This window comes from Eucyclogobius newberryi, unplaced genomic scaffold, assembly GCF_026437365.1.
Source record: "Eucyclogobius newberryi isolate DKJ021-1_F unplaced genomic scaffold, fEucNew1.0.hap1 SCAF_16, whole genome shotgun sequence".
NCBI classification, from domain to species: Eukaryota; Metazoa; Chordata; class Actinopteri; order Gobiiformes; family Gobiidae; genus Eucyclogobius; species Eucyclogobius newberryi.
The window spans coordinates 6,541,304-6,563,619 of record NW_027315790.1 but is presented as its reverse complement, the minus strand read 5'-3'; the positions used below and the strand labels follow the sequence as shown (position 1 = coordinate 6,563,619).

At 43.2% G+C, this 22,316-nt stretch overlaps 2 protein-coding genes across 2 annotated transcripts in view; one reads left to right on the top strand and one right to left on the bottom strand.

Annotated features, from left to right (window-relative positions):
• Positions 1–22,316, bottom strand: part of thrb (thyroid hormone receptor beta) — a 149,264-nt gene that overhangs the window by 96,620 nt on the left and 30,328 nt on the right. The gene's annotated exons all lie outside the window — the stretch shown is intronic.
• Positions 45–6,409, top strand: LOC140362306 (uncharacterized). The gene is made up of 3 exons (XM_072448419.1): positions 45–145; positions 4,351–5,504; positions 6,138–6,409. The coding sequence occupies exons 2-3, from the start codon at positions 4,358–4,360 to the stop codon at positions 6,407–6,409; spliced, it is 1,419 nt and encodes a 472-aa protein (XP_072304520.1). The 5' UTR covers positions 45–145; positions 4,351–4,357.

The window sequence follows — 22,316 nt, the reverse complement described above, 5'->3', positions numbered from 1 at the left end:
GAGACACGTCCGGCTGTTTGTGCGCTCTTCAGCTCAAATCGGTACTCTGCTCGTGAATAAGGGCCCCACCACCAAAGCATGAGGGTTCATCCAGAGAAGGAATGACACAGCAGTCCACAGAGCCACGTGTTTGTGAGGAGTAACGGTGAGTCCAGATGCCCGTGTTTTTTTTTATGAATGGCACAAACATGTTCATCTTAATTTTCCTTAAAGCAATAGCACTGAGTTAGTAAAAGTGTACCTTGAAAACAAGCTTACGGTACACGCTTGGTCCTAATCAACTTTGGAGATGATAATGTGCTGTGGGGAGGGCTGCGCCAACAACGATTGTGATCAAAACTATGGTTAATCATGATAACGATACCATTAGTATTAGTATTATTTAGTCTTATGCTAGCTATTTTTACTTTATTTTATTTTATTATTATTTTATTATTATTATATTTTATTTTATTTTTATCTTTATCTTTTCATTTTACTTTATTTTATGATATTATTATATTATTATTATTATTATATTATGTTTTATTTTTATTTTTTCATTTTACTTTATTTTATGTTATTATTATTATTATTGTATTATTATTATTATATTATATTTTATTTTTATTTCTATCTTTATCTTTTCATTTTATTTTGTTTTATTTCATTCCCTTCATTCCCTATTATGATGATTATGATGAGAGGAGTTTTGTTAATAAGAGTTTTGTTTTTTTTCAAACTTCCTATAAGTTATCTGTCCTTTCCCTCTGTTTCTACTGCGTTGTAACATCGACATGTCCCCATATGTGGACAATAAAGGATTATCTTATAAGGTAAGAACACTTTAATGGCGAGGTTCAGTGTGTGGGAGAAGAAGAGAAGAGATTCTGAGTCAGAGCTGCAGCGTTACACTCTGGGCAAGTGTATCCAGGGTTTTACTTAAATATGCACAATGTGACTGGAAATCTCTCTTCTCTTTCTCTAAAATTGAGATTGATCAATAAGGGGAAATATGTGGGGAGAAAGAATAATGACCATAGTTTATAGCTCCGATGAGAAGTAGCCTGGAAACTATATTAAAAGTACAATATCAGTACTAATAAGACCACGTTAATATTAAAGGAACTACTATTGCAGCTGACGAGAAATGAGCCTAAATCTATGCAAATTATTAATCAAAATGATTCAAATTCATTAATCACACACCCAATTTTCTATAATATCATTGTAATTGTTCCATTATTTTATGTATTTGATTTAAGTATAACTGTAGTAGTCATGTGACCGCTGGCTCATTTAGTGTTGAAAAAAAAATAATAATAATAATAATAATAATCACATGTGGTGTCGAATTCTAACAAGCATCTTTCAAGTTGTCATCATGAGGTATTTTTGTTGAGGCAAAAAATGAATCTTTTTTTGGAATAAGGCTGTGTTTTGTTCCGGATGCAGTGTAAATCCCAATAAAGTGGAAATGTCAATACTGTGTCACACTTTCTATTGCTTGAAATCCCCATGTTCCTCGCGGGACCTCGCTGCTCAGTCAACAAAGCACTGTCGGCCTTCTGCTTTCACTGTGAAAAACATTACAACGCTGAGCTTGGAAGAAAATATGCCCTAACATTTCCAGCAGTTCGGTGAGCGAGTGTGTATTAGGTTTGGGAGAAAACACTGCACCCGGAAATTAAAGCCAGGAAACCGAAATAGTCTAAGATGCATTCAGGGAGCCAAAACGTGTCATTAGAAAGCTTTCTCTGCATTTTTGTGTGTGCCCACCATTCCACATTTGAGGGGACTTCTCGTCGACACATGTGCATATTTGGTGCGCTGCCTCTAGGAGCTCTGCAGTGGGAAATACTTTCTCATATTTAGACACTTCCCCATCATTTCCTACATTGTGCAGCCTTCTGCGATTTTCTTTTCTTTTCACTTTCACAGTTTTAAATCGCTGTACATGTAATCAGACACTCCTCTTCTATTTCTGTATTCAAACAAAGGCCGTTTATGTCCATATTTTGGAATGTTATGATGTTTTAGAGCAGAAAAAACTTTATTGAGATACAAAACAATGATGGTGCAAAGTTGGAGCCCTGAGGAACCCCTTTACACATTTTTTTTTAACAATCAAAAAGCTATTCGGCTTTAGTCAAATACTGAAATTCTTGGTCGACTTAGGACATGGTCTTCATCATTATTACATTATTAGGATCATAACAGAGAAACACTAAGTGAAAAGACAGATTAAGTTGTTCAGTCACTCGCAAAACTCCAGCTAACTCACTCCACATAAAATGTTCGAAGCAATTAACCGATTCCATTAAATGAAGCAGTTGAATGCCTCCAGTCGGCATCGAAGTTCACACTTTAACAGTATCACATTGTACAGCCAGACTTATGTGCTTTACATCTTTTGCACTTGACATTATCTTGACTTCCAAGCTCCATGAAAGAGGAAAGACGCAGACTTGAGGTAATATTTCCACCACAGTGAAACCTGGTTGTTCTCTTTGATCTGATCATATCTTCAAAGCAAGATCTACCAACATCCCAATGGAAGAGAATGCAGATGCTTCATCCATAAATGACTCATATGCGAGCGATCTTCACCTGCTGACAGGGCCCGTTGATATATTAACAAGAGAGTAGAAAAGTGAGCCAAGCCACATGGACAGGGGGGTTCTTTCATTGGCTCAGCAGTCAGGCTGCACATTTAGTTTGGACGGGACAGTGGTTTTAGAGCACCCTGAGTGCCCTGTTTGGGGTCTGCTCCGACCATATTTCTGTCTGTGTGCGGTGGAACTGGGCCGTCTACGTACGCAGCTGTGGTCAGGATTCACCCTGGAGGTTCATCCATTTGGAAGAGCAGCAAAAGAAATTCCACAGTAATGTACCATATCCCTAAAGTAGAACGTATTGCGGTTACATATGGAAGTGATATGAAAGAGTAATGACTTGTGCGGAAAATATTCAGTTTGCTCCTACTACACTGAACAAAAATATAAATGTAACACTTTTGTTTTGGCTCACATTTTTCATGAAACTTTTTCTACATACACAAGAATATTGCTACTGTTTTACTGAGATACTAATATTAATATGAATATTCCATCCCACCTGACAGGTGTGGCCTGGGGTCATCATGGGGTCAGAAAGCCTGTCAGTATCCTCATCCACACCTCATGATAATGCACGGCTCTATGTTGTTCACAATCTGAACACAATCCAAGACATGTCATCCATTCAGCATGTTTGGATCGACAGAATATATATATATATATATATATATATATATATATATATATATACACACACATACATATATGGGTTTACAGAGATAACGGGTCATATATATATACAAGCTTAATAGAACACTTAATTGCACTAACTAACTTTTCCAGCAAGATGAATTCTCAGAGGCTCAATGATCCAGACCAGTTTGATATAACGTACACGATTATTATTAGTCCATAAATACTTGAATGTCAGTTAGATTTGATTAATACTTACTGTAATACATAAAGCAGCTTAGCTGACTTTTTTCACCTCAAGTCACATGACTCTCAGCGAGGAGAAAGTAGTGAACTCAGTGTCGCTCTCACCACAAACTGATTCTGCATTATTCATGCTTGGGACAAGAGATCACCTCATGTGGGTGTTTAGTCCTCCTGGAGCTTTACACGTCCTGATACACAGTGGAACTAGTATCCAACTAGTCAAGCTATAGTTCCTATTTACATTATCAACCAAATAAAAGGTCACATTTGGTGACCGAAGGCTTCTAGATAGAGAAAATTTACAAATTAAGTGTATAGTTTGTTTTTTCTTTTTTTTGACATTTTGATTTGATTATGTTTTTGTTTTGTATTTATTTTACATTCTGCATAGTTTAAATAATTAAGATGACCAAAATATGACTATGATTAGTCTTAGAGTCTATTCATCGTTGCATTCCCATATTATACACATTATATACAAACCTGCAAATATGAATGGAAAATATACATATCATGTTTTTCTGAATACTTTGCTCCTCAAATGCAGTATGGAAGTATTTAGATTTGTATAACCAGTGAAGAGCAAAGCAAAGTGTCTTAAGCGTCTGCTGCTGGTGCATGTGTCTCTGTCCACAATGTCTCTGTCCACAGTGTCTCACTGTCTCACTCACATTAACATCAACACTCATGAAGTACAGCAGTGATGAGCTCGTGTGAAGCTGCCTCAAACATTCATGTCCTGGTTATTCGTAACATTAAAACATACTCAGTCAACATTTCAATGTGAGACTGAGGAATTTGGAAGAAGATGGTGATATTTGGAAATCTACATTAAAATAGGTTTAACAGCGAAACCTCTGATTTGGTCCTTTAGGTCCGTGATGTTTCAACCATCTGCTCCCCCCTCCCACCTCCACCCGCTCCCACCTCCGCCGCTCCCTCCTCAAGTGCTCCCACCTCCACCTGCTCCCACCTCCGCCGCTCCCTCCTCAAGTGCTCCCACCTCCACCTGCTCCCACCTCCGCCGCTCCCTCCTCAAGTGCTCCCACCTCCTCCTGCAAGTGCTCCCACCTCCTCCTGCTCCCACCTCCACCTGCTCCCACCTCCGCCGCTCCCTCCTCAAGTGCTCCCACCTCCTCCTGCTCCCACCTCCACCCGCTCCCACCTCCGCCGCTCCCTCCTCAAGTGCTCCCACCTCCACCTGCTCCCACCTCCGCCGCTCCCTCCTCAAGTGCTCCCACCTCCACCTGCTCCCACCTCCGCCGCTCCCTCCTCAAGTGCTCCCACCTCCTCCTGCAAGTGCTCCCACCTCCTCCTGCTCCCACCTCCACCTGCTCCCACCTCCGCCGCTCCCTCCTCAAGTGCTCCCACCTCCTCCTGCTCCCACCTCCACCCGCTCCCACTTCCGCCGCTCCCTCCTCACCTGCTCCCACCTCCGCCACTCCCTCCTCAAGTGCTCCCACCTCCTCCTGCAAGTGCTCCCACCTCCTCCTGCTCCGTCCTCACGTGCTCCCACCTCCTCCTGCTCCCTCCTCACGTGCTCCCACCTCCTCCTGCTCCGTCCTCACGTGCTCCCACCTCCTCCTGCTCCCTCCTCACGTGCTCCCACCTCCACCGCTCCCACCTCAAGTGCTCCCACCTCCACCGCTCCCACCTCACGTGCTCCCACCTCCACCGCTCCCACCTCACGTGCTCCCACCTCCTCCTGCTCCCTCCTCACGTGCTCCCACCTCCTCCTGCTCCGTCCTCACGTGCTCCCACCTCCTCCTGCTCCCTCCTCACGTGCTCCTACCTCCTCCTGCTCCCTCCTCACGTGCTCCCACCTCCACCGCTCCTACCTCAAGTGCTCCCACCTCCTCCTGCTCCGTCCTCACGTGCTCCCACCTCCTCCTGCTCCCTCCTCACGTGCTCCTACCTCCTCCTGCTCCCTCCTCACGTGCTCCCACCTCCACCGCTCCCACCTCACGTGCTCCCACCTCCTCCTGCTCCCTCCTCACGTGCTCCCACCTCCTCCTGCTCCGTCCTCACGTGCTCCCACCTCCTCCTGCTCCCTCCTCACGTGCTCCTACCTCCTCCTGCTCCCTCCTCACGTGCTCCCACCTCCTCCTGCTCCGTCCTCACGTGCTCCCACCTCCTCCTGCTCCCTCCTCACGTGCTCCTACCTCCTCCTGCTCCCTCCTCACGTGCTCCCACCTCCACCGCTCCCACCTCACGTGCTCCCACCTCCACCGCTCCCACCTCACGTGCTCCCACCTCCTCCTGCTCCCTCCTCACGTGCTCCCACCTCCTCCTGCTCCGTCCTCACGTGCTCCCACCTCCTCCTGCTCCCTCCTCACGTGCTCCTACCTCCTCCTGCTCCCTCCTCACGTGCTCCCACCTCCACCGCTCCCACCTCACGTGCTCCCACCTCCACCGCTCCCACCTCACGTGCTCCCACCTCCTCCTGCTCCCTCCTCACGTGCTCCCACCTCCTCCTGCTCCGTCCTCACGTGCTCCCACCTCCTCCTGCTCCCTCCTCACGTGCTCCTACCTCCTCCTGCTCCCTCCTCACGTGCTCCCACCTCCACCGCTCCTACCTCAAGTGCTCCCACCTCCACCACTTCCACCTCACGTGCTCCCACCTCCTCCTGCTCCCTCCTCACGTGCTCCCACCTCCTCCAGCTCCCTCCTCACGTGCTCCTACCTCCTCCTGCTCCCTCCTCACGTGCTCCCACCTCCACCGCTCCCACCTCAAGTGCTCCCACCTCCACTACTTCCACCTCACGTGCTCCCACCTCCACCGCTCCCTCCTCACGTGCTCCCACCTCCACCGCTCCCACCTCAAGTGCTCCCACCTCCACTACTTCCACCTCACGTGCTCCCACCTCCACCGCTCCCACCTCACGTGCTCCCACCTCCACCGCTCCCACCTCCACTGTCTATCAGCCGTATGAAGTGACGCGCTCAGACTGGGCCAAATGGTTTCCCGATGTTTCCACTGAACACAGGTACACACACGCTGGTGATTTACTCATTAAAAAGTGCTTGTTTCAATGTAACAAGAGCCATGGGCCTGGGAAAGTTGTTGTGTCTTATTTTTCTGAGAAACTGTGCTTTTTGAAGCTGCACAGTTTCCAGAAGGCTGCGTATGGAAAGTGAAAATGCAAAGCAGACAGTGGTTTTGTCAAAGTCGTGTTTGAAGCGGCAAAGCACAAACACTGTAGTCGTCCTCGCTGCTCTCTTCTTCCTCAAACTGTCCAAACTGCTCAGAGGACAAAAGCCTCCTATCTTATTATCATTTATCATTATTAGAAAAACATGTTTTTGTGATCACTATCGATATCAGCTCAATATTACAGATGACCGTATCAGTGATCTGCCGCAAATATCCAGATCAGAGCAACTCATTGAATATTGAAATATCCCACACTACAGATGCTAATGTCAAAGCCAGTTAGACACTTCCATCATCAAGGGGGACGGGCTGCTGCTTCTGGCTGAGTGGAGACAGCACGGGGGATTTTGTAAGATCCACTTTCAGTGTAAGATAAAGTAAAGTAAAAAAAGCAACAATTTGGCAAGTTTAATAGTCTTTAGCTGCGTGCTGCGGTTGTTTGGGTTGATTCCCAGCATTTTGGTGTCTTTTCAGAGTTGTGTTTGTCGTGATGAAAGTAGTGGAGCGATTCATTAAAGTGTTTCATATTCTGTCGGAAATCTGCTCCAGCTGAAAAGATCTCCCCGTTTCCCCTGACGACTCAACAATCAAACGCACCGTCTTCAACACACTCCATTGTTCCGGAACTCATTCACCATTTCTGAAGATCACAAATGTTCTGGTCAAACGTTGCATGCTTGCAGTTCATTCGCGGTGAGCACTTGAGCAGCTTGCATACATAAACAGACACTTAGCTTAAAGGAGTTGTATAAAGTTTGAAACAGTTTAAAGGCGGTCGTGTTTGATTTGTGAAAGCCTGGTAAACCGCTGACTCATGGCTGATGCAGTGTTATGAAAGATTATAAATAAAACATCACAAACATGTGGGCGGCCACAGTTTCACCTAACCCAAACTGTTGCTGTGTTGTGTGTCTAAAATGATGTATGTCCTGAATGATAATGGAAGGGAATCACTCAGTTTACGGAAGATAAATGAGTGAAATCATGAAGAGTGTTGTGCCCTTCACCAATGACTGAGCAGATATCAGGACTTCACTGGAATCACGCCAGGACCCAACCACCATAAGTGTGAATGCACCCTCAGAGATGAAAGCGTAAAGATAGAAAATGTTGTCTTACGGAATGCTGATTTCGTTGATGTGAGAAAAACAACATATTTACAACATAAACTCCAACATTATTTTCTAAATGGCTAAAAGTGATGCATTTTATGAATGATGTCATATTTGAGTATTTAGACTTACATCACAGAAGTTCTATTCAAAGAGAAATCTGTGAAGTTTCCTCAGAAGAAACTTTGACAGGCTTCACCCCCACCTGCCGCTATCCGCTCAGTTTGACATCTTAAAAGGAGCCACAGGAATGAAAAGCTACTTGGGAAAACTTTCACTTTGAATTTTAGACTCAACTAATCTGAAATGATTTAAGCAATACAACATTGTTAATGCAATAAGGACATGACCCGCTAAGATGTAAATGTGCCAATGCCAAATATGTCCAGCCACTGCAGATCCAAAAGTGTGCAAGGACAAAATAATAATTATGTTGCAGTATGCTTGTAAAATCAGCAGTTGAAGAAAATGTATAAAGAATGTATAGTTTTTTTTCAATAATACAGTTTGTGTTATTTGAACTAAATAAACTAACTACCAAAATTGACTTTGAAAAAACATTTTCACCATTATAATATTGTCCCCGCATGAAAACATCTCCATTCAGACTTGATTTGTCCTGTTTCCGAGCTTGTCTCAGCACTACATCCTGTGAATGCTCTGCTCAGGTCTGCACTCCACCGGCGTCCCCCCAAATTATTGATCAAGTCTATTTTCTTCTGTGAGGCCATGTTCCACAGTTCAGAATGCACCAAAACTGGAAAAAGAACGTGAACAATGTCTGGATTTGCAAAGTAAACACACACTGAGGCGTTAATAGGGCCCCCAATCTGGCAACCCTTTTTATGCGAAGTGCAAGCGCAGCGTGCGCCACTAGTGTAGTAGCGCTGCTGGCGCGGCAGCGCACACAACTGTAACATATAACGCACAAACCGCATTTATTTGTAATGACAATCTGGCAACCGAGACACCAAACCTGAGCTGATTGAGCAACTTCATTGTGCACGAGGAGATCGAGAGCAAAACATAAACACAACACAACGTGGTCCTCATGTCCAGAGGAATATATCCCCCCGATGCCGAAAAACGAAAGAAGAAACTTCTTGACAATGTAAAGAAACTGCAAACTCAACAACACTCTCCAGGTATTGAACTTCTCTTACAAAGAGACGGTTAATGCTGCTGTTTGAAGCAACACGATTCTGTCACGTTAGTTCGCTCAGGCTGGAGGCGATGAGAGCTCTGCACCGCGCATAATAATATGTGTGAATGAAAGATAATAAGCTTCACATTTACACCAGCCCCGTAGTGTCAGCTGCAGGTGAGGCCGGTGAGAGGCGTCTATGCCCCGGTCACTAAGAGGCGGAGATCCGGTCCGGACGAGCGCCGTCTCGTCCAGAACCTCTGACGTGAGACTTTAGAGCGAACAGTGTGCGGCCCTGTCCTGGGCCCCTGTCCCGGGCCCCTGTGCAGCCTCAGTTAGAGATGAGCGGGTTTGAGTTTGCGTCCCTCTCTCTCACATCACCATGTGTGAGATCAATCGTGACTCGTGATGTCTGTTTGACTTCTTAACGTGCAATGAGAGAAACGTAAAGGTATATGCATGTAAGGTACATCAGCCAATCACATCGCAGCATTGTTTCATGCAGGAGTCCAGTGTGTGATGTTCTGATCAGAACAAACATTTATATTGTAATTCAATTTTAATAGAGCAATAAAACATTTAAATTTATTTAAAAAGCATCATTAGACTATTTGTTATAAATTATAATAAATTGATAGTGAAAAATAACCGGACATATTATGATTACGTCTGTTATAGAATAATACTATATATTTTTATATAAAAGTGGCAAAGTTGCAGAAACGCAGTCTCTTCACTATAGCTAGGTTTGGACCTTCACTTCTCGTTCTGTTCATTCTCTGGGAATAACATGTTTGCACTGTGTAGCTTTATGAGTGTTATCAAGCAATGCTTATGCCATTTGTTTAATTTAATATAACTTGTTTTGTCACTTTAGCAAGAAGGAACAGTTGGGAGCTGTAAAAGATAAATTTGTAAGGATAACTATTAATTTTACATTTTCAGTTAAAATGAATCAATTTGACCATAATTATTTTTCATAGCCAATATTGTATTGAGTAATTAAGTACACTAATGTATTACTAACTGGCTTTAGTCATTTTCTCCTGGCACAGTTTCATCACATCATCATTTTATAGCATTACAACCTCAACATTTTACTCTTACTTTAGCCGGCTGGACCACATTAAAATGCAGCAGAAGACCCAAAAAGGTCTGAAAATCTCTGGGGGAGACCCCCCAGACCCCCCTGTTCATTAATTTAAACTGGTAATGTGGCTGTAGACCCTTAATGCCCACAAATACGCCCAAAAACGTATCTGGGACGTATACAGGGAGTAGAGGTGATGTCAGCGGAATACCAAGTTGCATTGTGGGATTTAAGTTATCAATATTTGAGCTTGTGAGGTGCTGAGAATAAACTAACTGGCAAACGGACGCCCTGGCGTTTGGGTGCGCTTTGTTTGTGTTGAAGAAAGTTCCCATATGTTAATTGTTTACTGACAATGGCAATAAAACTGATTCTGATGACGTGGTGAGGGGCCCCCAAAAATGTTTTCGCTTAGGGCCCCCTGAAGGCTTGGGCCGGCCCTGCCTGTAGAGCACAATTCGTAGACAAGGCAATTCAAAGTGCTTCACACAAGTAGAAAAAATACATTAAAATGACAAAGACATGACAGAAATCACAAAATAGTTTAAGACACAAAAGAGAAGAGTGCAAAGAAAATCCTTTCAGTCATATGCACAGCTAAACAAAACTGTTTTTAGCTTAGATTTGAACATTGTCAGAGTAGAACCTGTCTCACATCTTCAGGAAGACTGTTCCAGATTTTAGCTGCATAAAACTGAAACGCAGATTCACCATGTTTAGTCCTGACTCTGGCACCAGCAGGAGGCCGGTCCATGTTTAGTTCCACATGTCCAGTGGACATGTCGAGTCCAGAATCAAATTCAAAATTCTACTCTTGACCTACAAAGCCATAAATGACATGGCCCCATCCTACCTCAAAGATGCTATAGAACCATATCATCCAAACAGAGCTCTTCGCTCTCAGAATGCCGGCCTTCTGGTCGTGCCAAGAGTCTCTAAAAGTACTGTAGGAGGTAGAGCGTTTAGCTACCAAGCCCCTGTGTTATGGAATCAGCTCCCGACCCATGTTAAATATGCTGACACAGTCTCTTCATTTAAGTCCAGGCTTAAAACGTTCCTCTTCGAAATCGCTTATGGTCAGACTAGTTAGGAACAGAAACATAAACCCACAGCTTTAGCTACGCTGCCCTAGGAGTAACTGTGCTGGGGGAAGTATGGCAGCTTGAGCACTATCCTCTTCTTCTTCTGACTACTTATGCTATCAAACAATATTTATTTTTTGATTCCACTTGCAAATTGTTCACCGCCTTCTTTTCTTTCTCTCACTCCTGAGGACCTGTGGACCCAGATGCCCCTCCCCTGGTGAAGTGGTCCCTGCCCTGTGTGGACGGTCCCTCATCTGCCTGAAGAGTGGGCCCAGCTCGCCTCCGACGGTCCCTCATCTGCCTGAAGAGTGGGTCCAGCTCGCCTCCGACGGTCCCTCATCTGCCTGAAGAGTGGGTCCAGCTCGACTCAGTCGGTCCCTCATCTGCCTGAAGAGTGGGTCCAGCTCGCCTCCGACGGTCCCTCTTCTGCCTGAAGAGTGGGTCCGGCTCGCCTCAGTCGGTCCCTCATCTGCCTGAAGAGTGGGTCCAGCTCCAGTCTCCTCGTGTCCGTCTGTCCGTCTGTGAGAGTCGGATCTCTCCTTCACTGGAACTCCTCCAGGTTTCTACGCTTTTTTCCCAAAGAGGTTTTTTTTGTAGTTTTTCCTGGCCGAGAAGGAGAGTCTAAGGACAGAGGACCCTGGGACATCGTCCCTCGCCACCACAGACATTGTCTGACTCCATCGCCACCACAGACATTGTCTGACTCCATCGCCACCACAGACATTGTTGATTCATTTCTCCCTGTGGCCCTCAGAGGCAACTGTTGTTGTGATTTTGGGCCTTACAAAAATAAATTGATTTGATTTGATTTGATTTAGTTCTGACTCTGGGCACCAGTAGGAGGCCGGTCCATGTTTAGTCCTGACTCTGGCACCAGCAGGAGGCCGGTCCATGTTTAGTCCTGACTCTGGCACCAGCAGGAGGCCGGTCCATGTTTAGTCCTGACTCTGGCACCAGCAGGAGGCCGGTCCATGTTTAGTCCTGACTCTGGCACCAGCAGGAGGCCGGTCCATGTTTAGTCCTGACTCTGGGCACCAGCAGGAGGCTGGTCCATGTTTAGTCCTGACTCTGGGCACCAGCAGGAGGCCGGTCCATATTTAGTCTTGAGTCTGGGCACAAACAGGAGGCCGGTCCCTGAGGTCCTCAGAGTCCAAGATGGCTAATATGGCACTAACATATCCAAGATGTATTTTGGTGCTAGGTCATGGAGAGACTTGTACACAAGCAAAGCTGCTTTTAAGTTCAGCTGGAGAAAGTTGTTTTGCATCCACAAACTGATCTGTTGGATGCAGTGACAGGGTGAATCCACTGGTCCATATTCACCTGCCGACAGTGAAACATAGATCTGACTCGTCTGCATCATTGTGATAGGACACATTTTCGCTGCGTATCAACTGACCTAACGGCAACATGTAGAGGTTGAACAGAAGGGGTCCCAGCACTGACCCTTGGGGCACTCCACAGGTCAGGGTCATGTGGTCTGAGACACAGTCACCAATTTCAACAAAGTACTTCCTGTCTTCCAGATAGGACCGTAACCAGTTTAGGGCAGTGCCAGTGATGCCCACCCAGTCCTCTAGTCTCTGTAAGAGGATCCCATGATCGACAGTGTCAAAAACAGCACTCAGATCTAACAGAATAATGGACGATTTTTTGGAACCAAATCTGAGTCTCATTTCCTCGTGGCTTGGACTGCCGATTAGTCCTGCCACGTATCAATCATAGGATGCACCTACTGCTCACCTGCAGCCTTGTTCTGGCTCGTCCCCAGGAGAGCAGCACGTTTCCCTGTGTCTAAGCGCATGGATCTATCATAATATAGTTCCTTCAGTGTACAGGACAAAATTAAGACGGAAAAAGACTGTCCGAGCTGGCTCAGAAGAGACGGAAATCTACGGGAGAAGAGAGACGTGATGCGCTAATAAACAAACGCTTGTCTAGTCGCAAAGCTTTTCTCTGCATCCGCACGGGTTGAGTGCACTTCCGCTTGAGTTCTCAAATGGGCGAAAAATCGTCCATTACGCCTTTAAGACTGAGGCTTTGCCCGTGTCAGTGTTCAGGCGGATGTCATTTGTCACCTTGACAAGAGCAATCTCAGTGCTGTGATAAGGTCTAAAACATCAAATGAGTTGTTTATTAAGAGGAAATCCGTAAACTGCCTTCTCATTAGAGATGGGCCGGTAATCACTGTTCCCTCTAAGCTGCGCGCCTGCGCAATTGCGCACTGCTCGCACATAGTGCGCGCAGAAGAAAATCTATGGCGCGCATTTTATTCACCATAAACCTATTAATTAATATCCATTAATTAATATTAGACCTAATCTAATCTAATTACCAAACGGCCACCGGGGGCCATCTAGAATGAAGCGCAAGCGTTTGACACACTGTAGAAGACTCTAGTGGACAGTAGAAGCACTGTCCAGGGGACACGTCATATAACTCGTGTTCTCTATATTTTTAGTTTCAAAATGAGGTGTGTTTTATTACAATCAGACTAATATTCACTGAGATATTAGTCTAATTAGTCCCGCAGCGCAGCGGACCGCGAGTGCGCCGGTCCGCGCGGACGACCGCGGACGATGCTACACAGCCAATCATAGCATTGATAGTGCATAAGTGGCCTGCCCATACGCACCTTGCAGGTTCGCTAGCTAACAATAACGCGGCGGAGTTAAAAGAAGCAACCCCTTATCATGGTGAAATGAACGGGCAGCGCCTGACACACATCCACTCACCAAGCCAAAGTAAAAAATAAATGTAGTTCTTTTAGGATGTAATGGCTTGTGCCACTGGACCACAGCCAGGCCAAAGCAGGACTCTCACATATAACTACTATAAATCTCATGAACAACAGGATTTTTGTATTTTTCATTTTAAGTGGGCCTCAGTTCTTGTAATAAAAGTAAACTAATGAAAATTGCTGCTGTAATTTGATTATTTTAATGTAAATTGCTATGATCCATGGTTTTGAACAGGGTGTGATACTGCTGTGTGGCCACAGGGGGCACATCTGATGTCGCTCAAGGTGGTCCTCAGTGTGCTCAGAGAGCTTGTGTGTTTGCCCAGGCACGTGAAAAATTAGCTCTTCTTTAGGAGAGGCTTTATGACCACAGTTTTCAAAGACATTGGGAATGTTCCAGATTGAAGCGACATGTTAACTATGTGAGTGAGTGGTGCTAACAAACTGTTCAGCACAGACTTTAGAAATCTGGTGGGTAACACAATTAGGCAGCATGTAGATGAACTCAGACTGGTGATGATCTCATGGACAGTTTTGTCAGCTACAGGTGCAAAATGCCCTGAACTTTGTCATTAAAGAATAATGCAAACTCACTACACTTGGATGTGGAAATGAGTTCAAACGGCAGCTGAGCTGGAGGGTTTGTTAATCTCTTTAATGTGGCAAACAGGACATGTGAGTTGTTATTGCAGCTTCCAAAATATTTCAGAAAAGTATCCTTCCCTAGTTCTATGTAAAATCATACGACTTTTCTCTGTAAATCTCATTTTGAACCTGGAGCTTTGACTTGCGCCATTTCCGTTCGGCCCTGCGGCACTCCCTTTTCTGTGCCCTGACCAAATCATCGGTTTTCCATGGCGCCTTCTGCTTATTTTTACCCTTTTTAGCCTTCATAGGGGCAATGGTGTCTAGAACACTCAAAACAATAGATGTAACAGAGTTCAACAAATCATTTACATTAGAACATGAGACGTTCCTGAAGAAGTTTCATTCGCAATGTGTAAACTGATGTGACTTGAGCTGAAGAGCCATCCCAGAAACAGTAGAACAGTAGTTATCTGCACTCCTGCTTTAGAATAAACGGCTGGTTTAGTTTGAATGAAGAGCTGTCTCAGCTCTCAGCGCATGCTCTTCTTGAGCTCCTCGGGGCCCTGAGGAGACAAAACGCATTCAAAAGTGAGGGTCTGGCCCTCAGACGGAGGCGGAGCAGAGACACATGATGTGGAATAATTTATATAAGCCCTTGAGTCTCAGAGAACACTTGTTTTAAAGTTCTATGAAAATCTAAGTTGCCAAATAGAATCAACCTGAGAGTTTTTTTCCAGATTCTAAAAGAAAATGAAATGAAAAGCTTTGATATGATTGATATTAAAACATTTACCGGTAATGCAGAACTTTAGAGGGGAACAATGTCTAAAATATATAAATGCATGAATGACTTGGACAGCCAATCTACTAAAAATATAAAGATTAAATGGGATAAAGAGGGTAACTTTGTTTTGACGGACGAGGATTGGGAAAGTGTTTGCACATCCCAATAGAGGTCCCATATTTGGAGAGAATTCTGTTTTCATAACACCATGACAAAATGCTCATTATAGAATGCTGAAAGTGCTCATTAATAATAGTTGGAAAAACTGTGGTTTCCAGGAAGCAAAACATTACGATGTGTTCTGGGATTGTCCTGTCGCACAAACACATGGGACAGAAACTTTTTTCTTTTGGACATCAACATCCCACACAATTTCAGAACAATGTATTTGGGCCTCAAAACCCCGTCATGGACATAATGGATGGATATCTTTGGGACATACTCCTGGCAGCTGGAAAGAACGCCGTCACAAACAATGGGTGACTCAAACTGCTCCGATGATTAAGGACTGACATCATAACAGACCCACAATGGAAGAAATCACTCTGAAAATGACAGACAATGGACAAAATGGGACTTTAATTTAGGATAAAATATGCTTTATCCCTTCTTTTCTTTGGATGCCACCCCTTATTTTATAATTTCTTCAACTTCATTACTTATGTTCTCTCTGGTCCTGATCAGTTCTGTTTTTGTTGTTTTATGTTTAAAAAAAGTAAAAGCACTCAGATACTTGCGAGTGACACTAGAGCCTGGTTTAAACACATGTACGTACTAATGTATTTACATCATTTCTTTATTAAATATCAGACTGTGAAAGGGACAAATCCTGATTTTTTTAACTGGTCAAATACTTATAGAAATACACATATTACAAACATAATATACTATACCACAAATTATACTTTTTGTGAAGCTCAAATACAATTTTTAAGCTAGAAAAGCAGATTTAATTGTTGCTTATTTTTTGTTATAAAGGAATAAAACCATTAGTCGTCTGATGCCTCCAGTCGCCTCCATTCCAGAATTATGATAATATTAATAGGTCTATAGGTTAATAATAATAACAATTTGAAATGATTCTAAAATGTTGTGAACGGAACCTGTCCAAACATATTATCGTAGCAACAACTTAATCTTAAAATAGTATGAAATCTGTCTCAATAAAGCGCCAATGCAACTAAACAAAAAAACAACTGTCTTCCAAACAGATTGAAACTGGAACCACAGGGGCTGAAGCAAAATATAATATGATGAGAAAACCTCGGTGCTGCTTCTTTTGCTTTTGTAATTTGTGAGAGTGGAATGAGTCAGCAGAGGAGGCCGGAGCCGACAGATGGGCCGTGTGAAAAGGGAAAAAACGGGAAAGAGACAATATCCCCGTCAGTGCAGAGAGAGGCCCACGGTCACAGCGGGTGATGGGCCGGCGCCGGGCCAAGCCTAGATGACCGGAGCAGCCGAAAAACACACTTATGTAACAGGGCCACCGAGCAGACACAAGCAGAAACGGCACTCGCTCAAGGCAGAATCGACAGCTCTTCACGTAATCGAGGCTGGAGGAGATTTTAGAAGATCAAATGTGGTTTGGGTAAAACATTTTCCTCTCATTGATACGAATGATTCAACACACAACAAACAAAATGGAGGACGTTCTAGTGGGGTTTTTTAGCTCTAGAGCAGCACTATTCAACTTCATTTTAGAATTGCACAAAAAAATCCATTAAAAAATCCATAACGCTAGATCTGGTTCTTTTTTTTATATTTTATTTTTTCCAATAAAAAAATAAATAATAATAATATATAAAAATAAATAAAATAAAAATGTAAATAGACATCAACTATAAAACTAAATAAAAGCAATTATGGCACAATTAAATTAAATTATAAGTCCCATTTGTTCCATAGTCGGTCAAGTTTGTCCATTTCCTAATTAAGTTTGAAGGTCATATTTTCTATTTGTCTGATTATATTATTCATAAATTACTTATGTCAGTCCACTAAATCAGTTTCAATAATGATAAAATAACTATTACTGTATTATATATTGCTAGAAAAATGAACCAAACTTGCTTTACAAAATTACGACTAGACAACACTCAGGTCTGAACCACGACTAACCTGGGCCCAAACCAGGTCAAAACTAGGACCAAAAGAGTCTAATACCAACACCTAACTGAACCAATAAACAGGTAAAAATATATTTGGTAATATCTGGGGAAATGGGCCTGATCTGAAGCCGCTGAATAGGCCTAACCCACAATACAATGGTCCAAACAAACTGAACAGCTTAAAATATCTAGTCTTTTTATTCTTTATCTTTTGTGCAACAGTAAGTCCTCGTTCTACTTGGTAAATGTCAAAGAGAAAGGAACGACTGAGACGATTGTTTCTTTGTATGTTCTCAGGCTTAAACATGACCTTTATAAAGATGGAAGACGACTACGTTCAAAACAATAATACTAATTCAATCTATTTTTATTGAGGATACATGGGATTCTATATGTTCTTCTATAAATACTATTAGCCTTCAAAATACAAAGAATATTTTAGCAACTTTACACTGTTTAAGTTTGATGGAAGATGAACACGTTTAAAAAATAATTTCTAGTGTGTAGTGATAACGCAGAAATGTACTTTGTCCCTTCAAATAAAGACTAAACTAAACCATGAATAACAGCATGTTGTCCCACACTAGCTCTGACGTGGGCCCGGATAAAAACTGTTCAGAAAAGGCCCAATCTGATCCTATTTATATACTTTTTGTCCAGTATATGTTCAAATGAGTATCTAGTTTTGATAACTGGGTAATGATTTTTTCAAAACCCTATATGGTATAATAAAACTCTGTCTCATGTTTAACTGCGTGTATACAAAGGTTATTCTATAAGCCTCAAGGGTGAAAATCACATTCCAGCCCCAATGAAAAACTGGCCTCATGACAAAGTTCGCAGCTTGTCAAACGCCTCCATTCACCCGAAAACACAGTCATCCACTTCACTGCAAGTGGATAAACTTTCTCAAACCGAAGTGCACTCAAAGCTAATGTATTACCTTCTATTTCTAACCATTGGATTAAATGATGCATGAATTATTTATTTCTCTATAAAGAAACAGATCATTTCCAAGATTTGCTTTTAAGTGGGGATTTTGACTAAGCATGCAGCTACAAAGAGAATGTTTATGGAGCAGCGTACACATGATTAAACTAGCAGCAAATATCAAACATGTGCAGTTATTGGTCCATTTAATTATGTTTGTTTAGGCTGCGCACTGAAATTCAGTGTAATTATTTAGACTACACTCGGGCTGGGCCAATTTTTACCTCCGGAATTCGCTTTTTTTCACCCGTGTCGACTAAGATGTGGCAAACTGCAGAGAACTGGCAATTGTTTTAAGCAGGAAATAATAAGCCTCTTCTGCTTAAAATGTTCATTATGGTTGTGACTTCATGTAGACTGAAAACAGAAAAGCTAAAAGCAGAAGTAGCATGTAATGTTACTGCGAGCGATGTTGTAATCTAAGCATGGGGAAATACTCTCTCCATTTTGTGAAAGAGATAAAAGAAACTATAACAGCGTTGTGGCTGCATTAAACAAACATAGTATGTACAGGTAAACAGGGGATAAACAGGGGGTAAACAGGGGGAAAACAGGAGGTAAACTGGGGGTAAACATGGGGTAAACATGGGGTAAACAGGGTAAACTGGAGGTAAACATGGGGTAAACAGTGGGTAAACTGGGGGTAAACTGGGGGTAAACTGGGGGTAAACTGGGGGTAAACAGGGGGTAAACACGGGGTGAACTGGGGGTAAACTGGGGGTAAACTGGGGGTAAACAGGGGGTAAACTGAGGGTAAACAGGGGGTAAACTGGAGGTAAACAGGGGGTAAACAGGGGGTAAACTGGGGGTAAACAGGGGGTAAACACAGGGTAAACAGGGGGTGAACTGGGGGTAAACTGGGGCTAAACAGGGGGTAAACTGAGGGTAAACAGGGGGTAAACTGGAGGTAAACAGGGGGTAAACAGTAGGTAAACAGGGGGTAAACAGGGGGTAAACTGGGGGTAAACAGTGGGTAAAGAGAGGGTAAACTGGGGGTAAACTGGGGGTAAACAGGGGGTAAACACGGGGTAAACAGGGGGTAAACTGGGGGTAAACATGGGGTAAACAGTGGGTAAACAGGGGGTAAACTGGGGGTAAACTGGGGGTAAACAGGGGTAAACACGGGGTAAACAGGGGGTGAACTGGGGGTAAACAGGGGTAAACACGGGGTAAACAGGGGGTGAACTGGGGGTAAACTGGGGGTAAACGGGGTAAACAGGGGGTGAACTGGGGGTAAACTGGGGGTAAACGGGGTAAACAGGGGGTGAACTGGGGGTAAACAGGTGATAAACAGGGGTAAAAGTCAATAATTAGTCGCTGATTTGAAAGCAGTCAGCGCTGGCCCTGTGCTTTTCTCACATTTATACTTTGCATCGCTTCTAAAACTTTGGTCCTTGTGACTGCAACAAACTGTGTCCTGTGTGAAGAGAGAGCCCAGACTGGGAAAAGATCACGGGAAAACTGGCTGAAAAGGCTGCATTCCTTCCCCTTCGACAGTCCGTGTGAGGCGCTGTCACTGGACGTTTAGCGCGCTCACAAAAGCATAATACTGAGCAAAACGTCGCCAACGGAATCCAATCTGTGCCATTTCTGGACACAAATTGGATTCCGTTCCCCCACTAGTTAGAGGTGGGGGGAATAAAATTTATTTTCTTCAAGACAAATCAAGATAAATCCCAAATTCGACATTTAACAGTCAGCACAGCGGTTACCAAAGTGCAATAGAATAATTCACTTGTTTTTGAGTTGTTTGGAGGCTGGAGAAGTTCAATTTGCATAAAGATCTACAAGGTCGGATCATTTTTTGAGTAAAGAAAATGAATCGTAATCGCTCAATCGCTAAAAGAGCTATTTAATTAAGCTTAAATTGCAATTCCTTAGTCACAGCTTGTTTCAAGGCCGACACCAACAATCTGTCTGTGGTAATGAACAAAGTTTATCTGGAGTTATAATAGATCGCTCAATAGGCTACATTTGCAAAGTGTTCCTCAACTTAAGGTCATTTGCACTGCTGGTTTCCAAAGGATATAAAAGGGAATTATAAAAAGTAATGTAGGAGCTGCCTGGTGGTGGAGAGGTTAAGGCACAGTGCACGTATGCGGCTGCAGTGTCGTGAGTTTGAATCCTGACAATTGACTGCATTTCACCCTGTCCTCTCCTGTCTAATAAAGCCTACAGGCAACAACATATTTAACAAAAGTAATGTAGACAAAAGTATTGGTGGTGTATTGGTCTCTATTGCGTTTATAGATGTCTGACCTGCTGCTTTAAAGTTGTTGGAAGCTCTCAATTTCAGGTTTTCTAGCTGAAACTCGACAAATATTGGTCTTAGAATCACATTGAGCACCATAAATAGTCACTTATGAGAATCTCTGCTTGGGCCACGCCTCCCCGAACTTGTGGAGAGGCAAATCGGGCTTAAAATCGGGCAATACAATCATCTATGGGGAAGAAGGCTTAAGGCACTTGGCCCTGGTTCACTTTTCACTACATACATTTGATCCATACGTTGTTCAGACCAGAGTTAGTTTGTTCTTCATCCCTGACAGTTTGATGTTGCTGTGTGTCAAAAGTAGAGCCGTGCAATTATTAAAGTTTGAATCGAGATTGTCAGTGATATGATCTAGTGCTCTACAGCCAATCCTCAGTCAGTAAAAAAACAGTTCAAATTTGGAGAGAGAGATTTGACTTTAGTGTCAAAATTGTTTTTGAAAATGGATTATCAGAACACCAAATGAGACAGGGCCTTTTCTGTAAAATACTTTGCCCTTTGAACTGCACAGGCATTTGAACACTTTAAATCTCCTGCTCAAAACACACCTTTTCTTGTTGGAATGTGACAAAAGGTAGAGAGACAGACATCTATGTTTTGCTTACTCCAATGTTTTATTATATTGTAAATGAAAGAAGAAAATCCTTATTGGACTAGCTACAAACATAAATACACTGTAAGTACGTCCAGTCTTCTGTTCTGCAAAGGGCCGACACTCCATACCTTTTTGGAACCACCAACTCCAGTCTGGTTCATATTTTTGTGCATTTGGTTATCAGAGGTGAAGAAAAGTGTCATACTGTTTTTGATGAGGAAGTTATAACATGAGTTTTTGTTTAGTCATTGAAAGCATTGAAAGAAGAGCGACTATGAGGGAAGTCTGTCTGTTTTCATTCAGAGGCATTCATCACTGTTTCTGTGCTCTTGACACGCTTGCACTGGGCATGTGAATACCATTTGTACTTTGACCATGTTTAATTTGACATGGCTGTTTTTTAAAGCATTGCCGTCTGTGCTTTTCCTCTTTCTGCAGCACAAACTGAGGTTACTTTATGTCCCTGTGATTACACTGGGATTTCTTGCATTAACGTCGTGGCGAGTGCATCAGAATCTCGTCCCTCTCTGGCCCAGTTCTTCCTCACCTTCTTCCTCGTGTCTGTGACGTTAGATCAGAGTTAGCAGCGAGTTTTTCCCTTGTCAAACGCCCTTTCTAAAGCCGTAGTAGTACTCCCATATTTCAGATGAGCAATGCTTACGATGATGAGCGCAGGCATGTCCAAACTAGGGCCCGGGGGCCAAATGCGGCCATCAGACCAATTTTTGTTGGCCCTCCAGCTTCCTGCTATGTCGGCCCAAACAACAAAAAGTTGTACTTTTTACTGTGAAATTGGGAAAATTCAGGCATATTGATGTTATACCAACCTAATATTAATGTTCTGGGTCTAATTAAAGCTGTGGAGGCTCATCGCAATTACATCAAATGCTAAATTTTGAATGATTCACTTTGTCATTCAACAAATTTGACATTGTCAAGTTGTTTAAGGCCCTCTGCCCCGTTTAAGTTTCAAAATGCGGCTCTTGGTGAAAAAAGTTTGGACACCCCTGGCTTAGGGCTTCAACAAATGTTTGTTTTCTCTCATGGATGTGATGCTCCTTCTGTGGAGCGAGTTAAGGTCACGTTTGATTGGTCAAATGTCAAAAAAAGCCCACTTTACAATATGCATATCACACTACAATATCGCAATGAAACTATTTGAATTCCATATATTGTGC